The following is a 13,976-nucleotide window of genomic DNA, read 5'->3' as shown; positions in this document are numbered from 1 at the left end:
CTCCTCCAGGTCACAGGACCTAACCAGGGCCCAGATTAAAGCATTACTAACTCCAGTTTTTCATTAAAGCTTGTCCTTGCTCAGCCATGAAAAAATGCCCCCAATTGTAAAACTGTACAATAGCAGTGATCATTTTCAACTAAGAAATAAACGATCGCGGACGCTGCAGAAGGAGGCAAGTGCAGCTCCCGTGAAGGTGGAAGGAAAAAGCCTGCCCCGATTCGCCGGGCGGTGGAACAGCCGAAAAGCCGTTCAAAACAAGCGATGGGCCGCGCCTGAAGGGACACGACGGGCAGAGCGCCGCGAAGAGCGCGACGGAGGGGACAGGCCGGCGCTTCCCCTCACAGCCCCGGGCACCGGCTCTGCCCCCTCGGCTCAACGGCTCTGCCTCTCCGCGGGGCTCGCCTCTCCAGCTACCGCAAAGCCTGCACTGCTAGACGCCAAGGTTTCTCCCCTGGAAACGGAGCTTGTATTATCTTCCCCAGCTGTCTCGCGTCACACGGCGGACAGAGACAGCGCCAGGCGGCCGCGCAACGCGAGGCGCCGCGGCACGACAGCACGAGGAGCCCTTCCACAGGGCACCGCCGCGCTAAGGCGGGAAAAAGGCCCGGCTTCTCCCTCCGCTCAGGGCTTAGGACAGCACCGCTGCTACTCCCACCGCCCGGTCCTCGGCCAGCCCGGGAACCGGTCGGGAAGGAACAGAGCCACCAGAGCGCCAAACGCCTCCCCAGGCGCAGTCTAACGCGGGCAGGCAGCCAAGCCGCAGCGCTGCCGGTCGCCTGCGGGCCCCCTTCCATTAACCTCCCTCACGCACTCACCCAACTGACGCTGCCTCAGCCGCCCCCCGGGCCAACCTTTGCTCCCGGCAGCCTCCGCGCCTCAGCCGCGGGTCCCACTCGCGCACCCACAGCTCGAAACCAAATCACGCGAGATCCGCCCAGCACCCACCCGCAGCGCCTCGAGCGCAGCAGTGCGCTGCGCCTCCCCCGCACCACGTGACGCTCCCAGCCCTATGACCGGGTGTCTCTAACCGCTCGTGCTACTATGGAAACATCGCGAGCTCGCTGCCCCCCCCGCCCCCGCAGGCCCCGCCCCCACCCCTCCCACCCGAACAGCGGGGCCGGGCGAAACGCCGCGAGCTTTCTTCGTCGTTCTCCGGCAGCCCTATGAAATCTCGCCCGAGGTCTCGCGAGATTACGCTGCTTTCCCTCCCCCCTCCCCGAGCACGATGCCGCGCAGGAATGTGAAAGGCTCCCGCCCGCCGCCATTTTCTTTCTTTCTTGGCAGGCAGCGAGTGGGGCAGGAAGAGGTGGCGGAGCGAGTATGGCGGACTATTCCACGGTGCCCCCTCCTGCTTCGGGCGCGCCCGGGGGAGGCGGCGGTGGAGGTGGAGGAGTGAACGATGCCTTTAAAGACGCGCTGCAGAGGGCTAGGCAGGTGTGTGTGTGTAACGTGGCTCTGCCAAATCAATGGGCCCTCGGGTCCCGGGGCCTGGAGGCAGCTGCTGGCCAGGCCGCGGCGCCTGAGCCGCGGGAGGAGGTAGCGGGCTGCGCCCTGACGACGCTCTGCTCTGGGGAGACCTGAGGAGGGGGCCCCCTCCGCCAATGTGTGTCTGCGGGGTGGGGAGGGAGCTTTGTCCCGTCCCCTGGCTCCCCTCCGCGCACGCCATGGCGAGCGCCCGCCCGCCCTCCTCGGGCGGTGCGAGGTTTTTTCGGTCGGTCCCCGGCTTCCTCCGCTCCGCCATTGCCCGCTGGCGGACTGGGGGGCCGCAGTGCCCCGGCTCGGCCCGAAGTGATCCGCGCCATCGCGGGGCGGCAGGGGTGAGGGGAGCGGCGCTGCGGGGTCCCCGCTGCCGGCCTGCGGGGGGGCAAAATCTCGGCCGGCGACTGGCGGCGCGCCGCGTTATCGGCAGCCCGGCGCCTTGCCGGGCCGCTCGGGTGGCGGAGGGGCAGGAGGGAGGGCGGCTCCGCCGCGCGGCCCGTATTGTGTTCCCCGAGGCGCCCGCGGTGCCCGCTAACCTGCTCAGACCGGTTGGGAAGTGCTGCGGCCTGCGGAGCGAAGGCGGCGACGGCTGTCTTTTCGGAAGTTCTGTATCCCGAAGTTTTATTTGTACCTTTTGCACCGCGGGCGATGCTTTCATTGTTTCTCGAGCAAAATTTTCGCCTCGTCTGGCAGTAAGCCGTCGAGGTTTTGGAAATATTTGAAGATCCGGTGTAGTCGGGACTATTAAGGTTTGAAATAGTTTTAGCGGTCAGGCCCTCTGAGATACTGCAGTGTTTCGTGAAGAATGGGTAGAAAAGGAAAAGCCCCTTTTAGAAAAAAGTTTCTGGTGCTTGAAGGGCAGCGTGTTTTTTTTTTTTCCAACCGATGAAGAAAATATAGGAAGTTTTGCTGTTGAAGGATGAGCACAAGTCTCCTTGAAGACATTAAAAAATAAAATTTTTGTGAGCAGAACTGTTTCTGGCAGCAGCCTTCTATTTACTTACTTGGCATCATTTTAATGTGCATAATAATGCTAAAATGCTTAAAATCATTTAGAAGACCTGAAATAAATGAGGGCTGACTGATTTATTTTTTTTTAAACTCACAACATCTGCCTTTTGTTTAGATTGCAGCAAAAATTGGAGGAGATGCTGGCACATCAATGAATTCAAACGACTACGGTTATGGCGGACAAAAAAGACCTCTTGAGGATGGAGGTATGCACTCGTTACTGCTGCATTTATTTTCGTTGAGTATGGCCACAGTGCCAGAAAGATTGCAGGTGTTTTTTTTGTTTGTGGATTTTTTTTTTCCATAGCACAGCATAAAAACATTTTGTTCCCTTTATAGATCATGACATCCTTTTTCATTTTCAGTTTAATGGGGAAATTTGTTTTAAACCATTGTGCTCTAACCTGAAGTGAATGTAAGCCTGTTCTAAAATATGTTAAATATGGTTTAAATGCTGCAAAGAGGAAAATGTATGCCGGGGAGGGGGGCTGATAAATTTATTGTCGAGAAACGCTTACACAGGTATGTCATTTAAGTCTTTTGTTGTTGTGTAGGACTGATTACAGTTTGTAAATTAGAATTTACAAAGTGCTCACTCCGTAGATTTCATTGTCTTATATGCTTTATTACTGCATAGTTTCAAATAAAAGTATTAATGCATTTCATTGTAAAAGCATAGGACTTTAAAAAAAGACAGGAAAGTAAATTTTCTACCTTGTAGACACTTTTGCTTAGTCTAATATTTAAGCCTATAGCATGTGTGAACCCTGATAAGATCATACTTAAATCTTCTAACTTGTTGCAGCTTTTTGGATTTGCCTTATACTGCAGTAGAGTTTTCTCCTGAAATGTGTGTGTGTCTTCTTCTGTCTCTTACTAAGCAGCCAGTTTGAACTTAACAGGGTTTGATACGTTTAATATACACACAAAATCCTGGCTAAATTGTGGAAAGAAATCTCTGAGCTTGTTGAAATGTTCTCATAGGTCTCACAAAAGAGCAATGCCTTTTTTTCCTTTAAAAGGATTGAAACTCAGTCTACAGAATGTAACTAAAGCTTTATATCAGGAGTTCTTGTGTCCTGTAATAAAGTTTTTTTTTTCCTATTAACGGTGAGGTTTTTAATATACAAAAATGAGCTAATGATGCTTCAGATGATATATGTAATGTATTCTTTTTATTTTATGTGTAGATGGCTCTTGGACAAGTCCGAGCAGTACAACACACTGGGAGGGAATGCCCTCTCCTTTTAAAGGCAGGAATTTTTATTTATTACCTGTGTTTAGTATGTAAACATGACATAAACTAGTGGATCTTTCTGGATTGACACAAATATTTCTTGGAATATGTGTCTGAGTTTTTGCTGCACATAAATTATGGTGGTTCATGTAACCTTTATTTTGGGGTGGGAAGGAAGCATCTGAAGTCTATCTTTTCAGAAACAGGTTAATTATGCCTTTTATTCCTTTACTGTACAGAAAGGATTTGGATGGTAGTGATGTAGTTGCTTTGAATCTGCTTTTTTTTGAAGTTTTATGCTATGAAATGCTTGATATTTGGATAGGGATTTCATATGGACATTCAGATTGAGATTGCATTGCCATGTGATACTGTTGTATTTTCAGATGTTTGATCTAAATTTGTGGTCGTTGTCAGAAATTTTTTTTTCTTTAAATTCTTGTTGATTTTTGTATGGATTTGATTTTTTTTTTTCCTTTTTTACTATAGAAGCATCATTAGCTTGAGCAACCAAACTTTGTTCCTTGTCTTAGTTAAGTTTCAGTGACTGGGTATCTATGAGCAATCTACAGTGTGTTCTGAAAACTGCCTTTTGTTAAACTACTGAATAGATAATATGGAAAAACCTAACATCTTTTCAGCTATACTAACCAAGTGCTGAGTGTTCGTGAGATTCTTTCTTTTATTCAGATGATCAACTCCCTGAAATTGGAGGAAAAAAAAAGAAAGAAAAGAAAAAAAAGGAAAGGGGGACTAAAATACTCTGGAAAGTTACAATTCACACTAAAAGGTGTAAACACTCCATTAATTTCTTGGCAAAAAAATTAAAAAAATCTTAATTTTGCAGATCAACCAGATGCTAAGAAAGTTGCTCCTCAGAATGACTGTAAGTAATTTTTATTTTGTTGCCAAAAAAACCTAAACAAGTGTAACATTGTCAGAACAAGAATTTGAAAGTGTTCTGGTAGGTGATACTTGAATCAGTAAGATCAAAAGAATGGCTGAAAGTTTATGTCTTATTTTCTTGAAGAAGTGCACGTCTGTTTTGTAAAACTGACAGTGTTGTTAGCAACAGCTGAGAATGTTTTTAGCTGTTCTTAAACCTCTTGATAACACTTTAAAAAGTCAGCTTGGACAAAAGTTAATACAGTTAAGTTTTATTATCAAAGTAGAAGCTTAGTTGTAAATTATACTACTTGTTTGAATTTAATCTTAACAATATTTGTTTATAGCTTTTGGAAATCAGCTACCACCAATGCATCAGCAACAAAGGTAAGAGTTACACTACATCTTATGTAGAGTTTTCCTTTTTACTGAAAGAAAGCAGTTTAAAGAAATTTTTCTGAGAAAGTTGTATCAATGCATAAAGCAATTACTCTGTATGTCTGATCTGTTGAAATTTAGCTTCAGCAAGTCCCAAGCCAAACACTTAAAATGCATCTACATCGCTGTCTCTTTCTTTCTCTTCGCAGCCTAGGCTGTGCGTCAAGCTTAGTGAAAGGAAGACGCGTTGCTGGTTTTTACTACTTGAGCATAGGTAGCATAAATAGGAGTTGGAAGCAGGTCTGAAGGGGAAAGGGTTGATACTATCTTGTAAACAAAAAGGAAAGCTAATGGATTAAAAAAAAAACCAAACAGATTTAATACAGCGTATTGCTTAATCAGCTACATTTGCTACAACTTAGTAGTTTTCTCCACTCATTTCTTCCCTAAACAACCACATGCAACTATTATTCTTATGCTTTGGCCAGTTTTGGCAGATGAGATGCTGAAATGTGTGTATTTTCAGCATACTTTGATGGATATACAGATGAATGCTACACTGGCCTTTTCTGTACCACACATCTCTTAATAGTAAAGAAGGATGAAGGAAATAGTAAAGATGAAGGAAAACTTAGATCAATTTGTATTATACTTGAACTTTTTGTGGTCACTTTGTATATTGTTAGTTTACTTAGTACTGTGCTTGCATAATGACTTTTAAAGCTAATGGGAGGCAAGCAAGCCAGGGCAATAGTGGGGGCACTAGCTTTCTTCAGTTTAATGGGAGGATATATATGAATTTAATGCCAGTTTGGTCTCTGAATGATCATTGTCTTTTGTTTGATTTAACATTCTGTGTAGGTCTGTGATGACAGAGGAGTACAAAGTTCCAGATGGGATGGTTGGATTCAGTAAGTAGTATGGATGTGGTGTGTAGTATAGTGAGGGATGTTAGCAGATACTGTTAATACAAATAATCTTTCTATATTTTCTTTCTCCAAGTAATTGGCAGAGGTGGAGAGCAGATCTCACGTATACAGCAAGAGTCTGGCTGTAAAATACAGATTGCACCTGGTAACTATTTGTGGTTTTTTTTCTTTGTTTGTTTTGGTGGGTTTTTTTGGTAGAAAGTTCAGAAGGCCGATCATTGCTTCTAATTGCCTGAACCTTCGTTTAAGGTATATTTTAATGTTTTGTGCTAATTGCTGTTATCACAGTCTAAAGAAATGCAAAATGTTGTCATACACTGATTATTCTACTTTAGTGGAGTTCCGCTAGTTTGTATATTGTGTTTAATTTCATAATCTCTTTTTGACTTAACACTACTGCTAAATTGGTTTTATTTTATGACCATAGATAGTGGAGGCCTGCCTGAAAGATCTTGTATGCTAACTGGAACACCAGAGTCTGTTCAGTAAGTGAAACAAATTCTGTGTGTTCATATTTAACTATGCAATACACTTCATTTTTTAGATCTAAATATAATATCTAGCTGGTATGTTTATAATATTATGTTTTTTCTCTATTGACGAGGCAGTCTGGTGACTCAACATACTTGGAATTTTACAACAAAAATATGCGGCTTCAACTTTTTCAAGTCCAAATTTTGTTGTAGATAATATTTACCTAAGCATGCACTGATTTCAGCTTGAGAATGAAATGTGTGAATGTACACTAAAAAGAAATGTGTGCTAAAAATAAACTCTTTATTAACCATAAATTGGAGACCACAGGGAAGATGTGGAAAATCAGTAATGTGTAAGAGTAGGAGTTACTCAGAGCCCAGCCCATCAAAGTTCTTAAATGTCTTTGGTATAAATTAATGTATGCCAAAAGTTATGAAAGTGATGTCTATGTAATATCTATCACCAAAGTTAACTTTTGCCTTCCTGTGTTCAGGGAAGAGGATGATAGCAGTGAAAATGTTTTGGTTTTTTTACTGGCACAGAAGTTATATAACCACTTGAAGACCGACTTATGCTGGCTTTGTTAGGAAAGATCTTAAGTGTAGTAGTGTATTTGGTATTACCTCATTTACGTTAGCTGCTCCCACTTTCATGTTTGCAGGTAAGGCCTGCAGCTACATGTTTTCCTTTGGGAAAGTAGCATGACGTTCTCCTCTTACGTTGCAGCCAAGCAGGCTGCTGTTAATGAAGTCATTCCTTTATGGGAATTTTCTTTCTAATTATAGTTTATTCTGCTCACATATTAGAGGGAAGAGTTTTTAACTAATGTTAGTACTGTAATCATGATTTTACTCTGATGGCAACTGACTTACATGTGTGGTGAATATATACTCACTTTTGTCCGCTGTTCTGGTAATGGTTACAAGTACAAATGTCCTTACTTTGCATGCTGAATCAAGCAGCAACTATCACAGTACTTGGTGTTAAAGCTAGGTTTATTTTACAGCCTGGGTTTTTTTGCCTTTTTACAAGACTTAAAATAGACCTACCTTAAGATTGGCTGTTAGTAGATTAAAGAAAAAATTAGTCAAATGAGAGGTTATCTGAATTACTACTGAAGTTAAGCAAAGTTAGAAAAAGCTTTCTGTCTGGTGATTTTTTTTTTTTTTTAAATGCACTAAAAAAGGTGAATTGTAACAATTTTAAATCTTCTAATTAACATGGATGGTTTCTTTTTAATATTTTAAAGGACAAGGTTTCCACCTTTTGTTCTGAATTAAGGTTTGATCAGTGTAACTATATTCAGGGATGATAGTCATGTTTCAGGTAACTTTTACTCACATGTGTTTGGTAAAGAACCACGTTTTGTATTGACATTGGGGTGGTTTTAAGTCTACCACATTATCTTGCAATTAGTTGCTTAAGTTACTGTTACAGATTTACTGAGTTTGCCTCATATTTTTTAGTGATAGTAATTATATTTCTTCTGCAGAAACTTTTCAAATTAAAAAAATAAAAATTTCCAGGTAGAATAGGTGTGGGCAAGTGATACTTGTAGGAATAAGTGTATTTATAAATGTATATATTCCTTCACAGATCAGCAAAAAGATTACTTGATCAGATAGTTGAAAAGGGAAGACCTGCACCTGGCTTTCATCATGGTGATGGACCTGGAAATGCAGTCCAAGAAATTATGATTCCAGCAAGTAAAGCAGGATTAGTTATAGGAAAAGGTGGAGAGACAATTAAGCAATTACAGGTATATATGTATCTTCTTTTAAACGTGTGATAATATCGAATCTGGATTTGAGTGGGTACTGACCTCCCTTTTGTCAAATAGGAGCGGGCAGGTGTCAAAATGGTCATGATTCAAGATGGACCACAGAACACTGGTGCAGACAAGCCCCTTAGGATAACTGGAGACCCTTATAAAGTTCAAGTAAGGAGTCCTTCAGAATTCAGAGTATTTTAAAATCCATTCTGATGTTGCAGTATGTAAATGAACTTTCATTCTTCTTTTAGCAAGCCAAGGAAATGGTGCTGGAGTTAATTCGTGATCAAGGTGGCTTTAGAGAGGTGCGCAACGAATATGGGTCAAGAATAGGAGGAAATGAAGGGATAGACGTAAGCATGGTTGAAAAACTTGTTCACTGTATTTTGAGATGTTAACATTAAAATGTTAAGCGGGGTAGTACCAGTGAAAAATCTTAAGCAGATTCCAAACGTGGTTGTGGCATGTAAGTGTTACTTGATCATTGCTGAAATTATGACTTTAAATGGTGTGCAGCGTTCACTTTACATTACCAGCAGTTCTGAACAGTTCCAGCTAGCTGGAGTTTTTTATCAAATAAATAAGTTTTATGGCTAAGTATATAATGTCATTATAGAAGTTGGAGTTTGGCCTTTACAGAAGAACATTTAAGTCCACCTATTATGCAAGTCATGAGCTTATAACTGTTCATCAGAGGTGAGGCTGAAAGTTTAATCTGCTAGAATCTGCATTTTAGGCCTGTTAGAACTTTTGTTCTTTGATTGTGAGAAGCATAATATCCACTGGAATTGCTGCCACTATGAGAACTTGTAGTGCATAGGATCTCTTTCTTTTCGATGCTTTTGTCCAGTATTTGCTAGGCTTGTGACTTGACATTAAAAAATTCACACTTCAGAATGGCCTAGGGCTGGCCTTAATTTGCCACTTTAATATGTGACCCTTTAATTGTGTGAATTTGGTAGGAATATTTGCATCATTGACATCCTGACGTTTTTTTTCCTTCCTCTTTAAGGTTCCAATACCACGATTTGCTGTAGGTATTGTAATTGGAAGAAATGGAGAGATGATAAAAAAGATACAGAACGATGCTGGTGTTAGGATCCAATTTAAGCCAGGTTGGTAATATGTCCGTAAGTTTCTGTGAATTGAGTGTAAATTTACTGGATTACATATACTGGAATAGTTCATTTTTATTCCAGATGATGGAACAACTCCAGATAGAATAGCCCAAATCACAGGGCCTCCTGACAGATGTCAGCATGCTGCAGAAATTATTACAGATCTCCTTCGAAGTGTTCAGGTTGGGTAATATGTTGTTTACCATTTAAAATCTCCTGCCAGAATTTTGGAAAGACTTAAAATTATAAAAATGATTGTGTAACTAAAGAAAATAATATAATGGTGTCATTATCTACTTCAAAGTTCAGTCTGGAATATGAATGTTTGCTTTTACAGTTAGTTTTGCATGTGTCAGGATGATAATGATAATACTGATTCAAAGTCATGGCAGTTCTTGATTTTAGAGCTGCTGGTTTAGAGCTGCTTCTTAGATTGGACATTAGGAGAAATTTCTTTACTGAAAGAGTGGTCAGGCCTTGGAAGAGGCTGCCCAGGGAAGTGGTTGAGTCACCATCCCTGGAAGTATTTACAAGACGCGTAGATGAGGCCCTTAGGGACATGGTTTAGTGGGCATGGTGGTGTTGGGTTGACAGTTGGACTCGATGATCTTAGAGGTCTTTTCCAACCTTAATGATTCTATGATTCTTCTCTTGTTTTGTATTACTGGCCGATAAGCTGTTACTTTTGGTTGTAATTGGTGTTTAAAATACGGTCTAAATGCTTATTTTGAGATGAGCCCCACTGCTGCATTTACAGAAGGCAGACAGAAGTTATATTTTTGTACATGTGAAACTTTCTGATTTCTTCTATAACCTTTCCTTCTTCATCTTTCATATGCAGTGTTGTACAGAAAATCTTTTAAAATGTAATTTAGGTCTTCTGGAAAAGATAATGCTTTAGCTATCAAAACTATCTGAGTAGTAAATAATTTTTTTCTTAACAAATGGTGTGATGTAACCAGTTGGGATTAATAATTTGTTTGCAGTAATTTTTATAGAACATGCTTATCTGTTGCTTTTTCTTCTTAGGCTGGTAACCCTGGTGGACCAGGACCTGGTGGTCGAGGAAGGGGTAGAGGCCAAGGCAACTGGAACATGGGGCCTCCTGGTGGATTACAGGAATTCAATTTTATTGTTCCCACTGGCAAAACTGGATTAATCATTGGCAAAGGCAATATATCTTATATTTATGTGTATTTACGTGTAGTTAAAAAAACTCTAAGCTTTTCTATTTGTACAAATAGCCATACTAGAGAGATATTTCAAGAGAAGCCTTTGCAAATAGTTTCATGTACAGTAGAGCAACATAGTACTGCTAAATCATGACACTCCTAATATTCTTTTCACATTTTTCTCACTAAAACACACACCCTAGTAGTTAAGAACCAATCAATTTATCTAACCCATTTTTTTTAAAGTAATAAGTACTGAGTTACATTGGTAGTGTTTGGTAGATTCTTAAATGATGTATCTTACAATTAACTTGCATTTGATACTGCTTGATTAGCCTAGTGTTATTACGTCTGTAACTCACTCTTAAAACTAATTTTCACATATTCTGGTGAAGATCTTCTACAGTGGAATCCTGTAACAATTTCTTACGTGTGTGTTTATTAAAACAATTACTTCTCAAATAATTTTGTTCTAAAAGTAATTTACTGTATGCTTCTAAATGAAATGCTTGAGTTTTAATCTTTTGTTTGTAATGTGTTTTCCAGACACAGCAAATAAGCTGACATAGTTCAGTTCTTGACCTGGAAGGTTGATGGATTTTTTTGTTTGTTTGTTTGGGTTTTTTTGTTGGTTTTTTTTTTTTGTTTTAAAATGTCAAATGACCCCTGTTTTGAAAAGTTTGTGCCTACTAATGTTACAAGTAACTTCTCAGGATCCTATAAGAGGAGGAACTAGTTTAGGGAATTTAACTTTCTGGTTTTAGTGCGCTGCAAAAAATGTGGACTTTACTGTCTGATCAGCTTCTGGGTTTTTTTTTTTGTCATCTGTGCTTGCCTACTGCTTTATAGGGAGGTTAGGCTTTAAGGTTGTATTTACTGATAACCATGCGTGTCAGTTGTTACTCATGTCTAACCTTACATCTTGATGTGAATGGAAGAAAACCAGACAACATTATAGGAGTTCTTTGCTGTTCTTTCTGAGTAACAATAATGTGGTCTTTAATTTTAAAAATAATTTATTTTTACTACTTTATTGCAATCAAAGCTCTATAGTACACTGAAGAGGCTTTTTTTTAATTGTTGTTAGAATGTTCTTGTATGGCTCATAAGAATAAGTGTCTTTTCACTTCTCTATCTTCAGCTTCCATGCAGTTGACTTTCTCTGATTTGAATCTTAGTATTTTCACTTTAATGCATGTCATAAAAGCTGTATGTTGCATTGTAGGTGGTGAAACTATTAAAAGCATAAGCCAGCAGTCTGGTGCTAGAATAGAACTTCAAAGAAATCCTCCACCTAATGCGGATCCAAACATGAAGATGTTTACTATCCGTGGAACACCCCAGCAAATAGATTATGCACGACAACTTATAGAAGAAAAGATTGGAGTGAGTGAATAACTATATTGTGGTTGACTGTTATAACTAAACAGAATAGAAAGCGATTCTCCTTTGTCGAGACTTTTCTTCTATTTCACTTCCAAATTACTTAATCAGATAATAAATTGATAACAATAAATGGTAATCGGGATTTAAAGTAATATAAACATAACTTGGTGCACCAAAAGAAGCAAAAACTTGAAGAGAAGCAGTTGCTTTCTTCAATGTGATATAATGTATTTTTTAATGATGTGTTCTTGAAGATGCCTGCTTTGTGCATAATGAAATATTTGATGACTTCAGAGATAGCCTGTTAAAGCTGCTAAACTGTGTGTTTAGTTTTTCAGTCTCGTTACGTTTAGGTAGAATTTTAATCCAAGTTTACACTCTCCAAATTCACTGTACTTTTGTTTGCATGTGTATGCATGTAATCAAATTTACTACCTGGGTTTTGTACCTGATCTTACAAACAGAGTTAATTAGCAAGATTAGCCAGATTTAGATGTATCCGTTTATTTTAAAACACTAATAGTCTTGTTTTAGTTTGTGGGTTTTTTAATGCAACTTGTGGAAAAATCCCTGTTTATTTGTAAAATTCTTTATTTCCTCAAGAAAGAACTGAAATAAATGCAGCTTTTTAGTTGCTATTACTGCCATGGCTGCTCTTAACTCTCTTCTTTAACTAGCCATAAGCCTAATTAATCTTCAAAAAGACTGTTTTCTCCAGGGAAATGTCTTTATTTAAAAACAATCCAACCTTTTAGATTATATTCTTAGTGTTCAGATTTATGCTTCTAAACTGCTGAAAAATGGCGAACTTCAAGGTTTATTTTCATCTGTGTGCTACTCTTGTTGCAGGGTCCGGTAAATCCATTGGGTCCACCTGTTCCCCACGGACCCCATGGTGTTGTTCCTGGCCCACATGGACCCCCTGGGCCACCAGGTCCTGGTGCTCCCATGGGACCATATAACCCAGCTCCTTATAATCCAGGGCCTCCTGGCCCTGCACCTCAGTGAGTACTGCTTCAGCTAGCTTCCTTTTTTTGTAGGGTGACCCTGGGACTGGCTTTCATTGTATGTGTTTGACTTGATCTTTTATAGTGGTCCTCCAGCTCCATATGCTCCACAAGGATGGGGAAATGCTTATCCACACTGGCAGCCACCAAATCCACCAGATCCGGGTAGGAAATGTCACAGTTGTACTGTAGTGTGGATATACTTTGAGTACATCCATTTTATCCTTACAAGTATATACATTCCACAATTCATTTGTGTTACACTGGTAAATCTGAAAAAGCTCCTATTCTTCAGGCTTTTCTTTACTGATTGTCAGTTACGCATGTTTTACACTTCCCACATGCTGCTTGTGAGATGTTGAAATTCAGTTGTTACAGTTGGAATACACTTCTTTACTAAACGTTATTGATATTGCATCCCAATTTATGATAACTTTTTGCAAGACTCTTGGTTAACTGATTATGTGCAAATCAGTTCATTCTTCTTACAAAGGATATTTTTGCATAAAGTTCTTTAATGAGGATGTTTTTTCTTTCCCTAATAGTCAATGACTTTGTATTTTATTTTAAACAGTGCCCCTTAAAACCTCACTGATCCTGACTTTGCACAGTTTATGCCATATTACATATTTCTAGCTTTTGTTGACCTATATGAGGATTGCTTCTCAGAGTTTGATACAAATGTATTTTGTTCAGTCCTTTTTGAGGGACAAAACTTCTGTTGAACTGCTGTTAATACAGTAAAACTAGTTAGGATTGTGTATTTTGAGCTTTTGCTTATAATAGTTTTGTATTTTCTTCTAAAACCCGTCTTTGTAGAATCTGTTTCTTCTATTTCTGTTTATCTTTGTCAAGACCGGGAGTTTTTACTTAATTACAACTTCCCGAACTTTAGTATCCTGCTTTTCTTTAAGTTACGTCCTTTGGTTGGACTAGAGCATATGGGGAAACGGAACTGCAGTCACAGAAGGCATGGTAAGGCTAGATGCTTGAGTCACTTGTACCTCATTTGTTTGAGGTAGAGCTGCTTCAGAACTTCAGTCGAAAGATCTCAATTTTATTTTTGTTCTAAATGGAATAAATATCTTCTGGTAGCCACTGGTCCTGACACAAGTTCCATTAG

At 40.1% G+C, this 13,976-nt stretch overlaps 2 protein-coding genes across 19 annotated transcripts in view; one reads left to right on the top strand and one right to left on the bottom strand.

Moving 5' to 3' along the window:
• Positions 1-997, bottom strand: part of DNAJB4 (DnaJ heat shock protein family (Hsp40) member B4) — a 28,274-nt gene extending 27,277 nt beyond the window's left edge. Inside the window, exon 1 of one of the 3 annotated variants that reach the window (XM_075156116.1) lies at positions 949-997. The gene's annotated coding sequence lies outside the window, so the exon portion shown is untranslated. Of the gene's footprint in view, positions 1-818 lie in introns of all 3 variants that reach the window. The other 2 variants (XM_075156114.1, XM_075156115.1) reach the window with 2 other exon arrangements.
• Positions 998-1,214: 217 nt separating this feature from the next.
• FUBP1 (far upstream element binding protein 1) overlaps positions 1,215-13,976 on the top strand; it is a 41,833-nt gene continuing 29,071 nt past the window's right edge. For 7 of the 16 annotated variants that reach the window (XM_075156097.1, XM_075156099.1, XM_075156103.1 and 4 more), the window contains exons 1-17: positions 1,217-1,437; positions 2,609-2,699; positions 3,684-3,746; positions 4,578-4,616; positions 4,963-5,002; positions 5,855-5,904; positions 5,996-6,067; positions 6,350-6,407; positions 7,996-8,158; positions 8,240-8,338; positions 8,422-8,523; positions 9,183-9,285; positions 9,370-9,470; positions 10,318-10,459; positions 11,686-11,846; positions 12,696-12,850; positions 12,939-13,018. In XM_075156097.1, the coding sequence (XP_075012198.1) occupies positions 1,324-1,437; positions 2,609-2,699; positions 3,684-3,746; positions 4,578-4,616; positions 4,963-5,002; positions 5,855-5,904; positions 5,996-6,067; positions 6,350-6,407; positions 7,996-8,158; positions 8,240-8,338; positions 8,422-8,523; positions 9,183-9,285; positions 9,370-9,470; positions 10,318-10,459; positions 11,686-11,846; positions 12,696-12,850; positions 12,939-13,018 (1,633 nt within the window). In that variant the 5' untranslated portion in view covers positions 1,217-1,323. Of the gene's footprint in view, positions 1,438-2,608; positions 2,700-3,683; positions 3,747-4,577; positions 4,617-4,962; positions 5,003-5,854; positions 5,905-5,995; positions 6,068-6,349; positions 6,408-7,995; positions 8,159-8,239; positions 8,339-8,421; positions 8,524-9,182; positions 9,286-9,369; positions 9,471-10,317; positions 10,460-11,685; positions 11,847-12,695; positions 12,851-12,938; positions 13,019-13,976 lie in introns of all 16 variants that reach the window. The other 9 variants (XM_075156107.1, XM_075156105.1, XM_075156110.1 and 6 more) reach the window with 6 other exon arrangements.

This window comes from Calonectris borealis, chromosome 8 (genome assembly GCF_964195595.1).
Source record: "Calonectris borealis chromosome 8, bCalBor7.hap1.2, whole genome shotgun sequence".
Classification (NCBI taxonomy): domain Eukaryota; kingdom Metazoa; phylum Chordata; class Aves; order Procellariiformes; family Procellariidae; genus Calonectris; species Calonectris borealis.
This window is presented reverse-complemented; position numbering and strand designations above follow the sequence as displayed.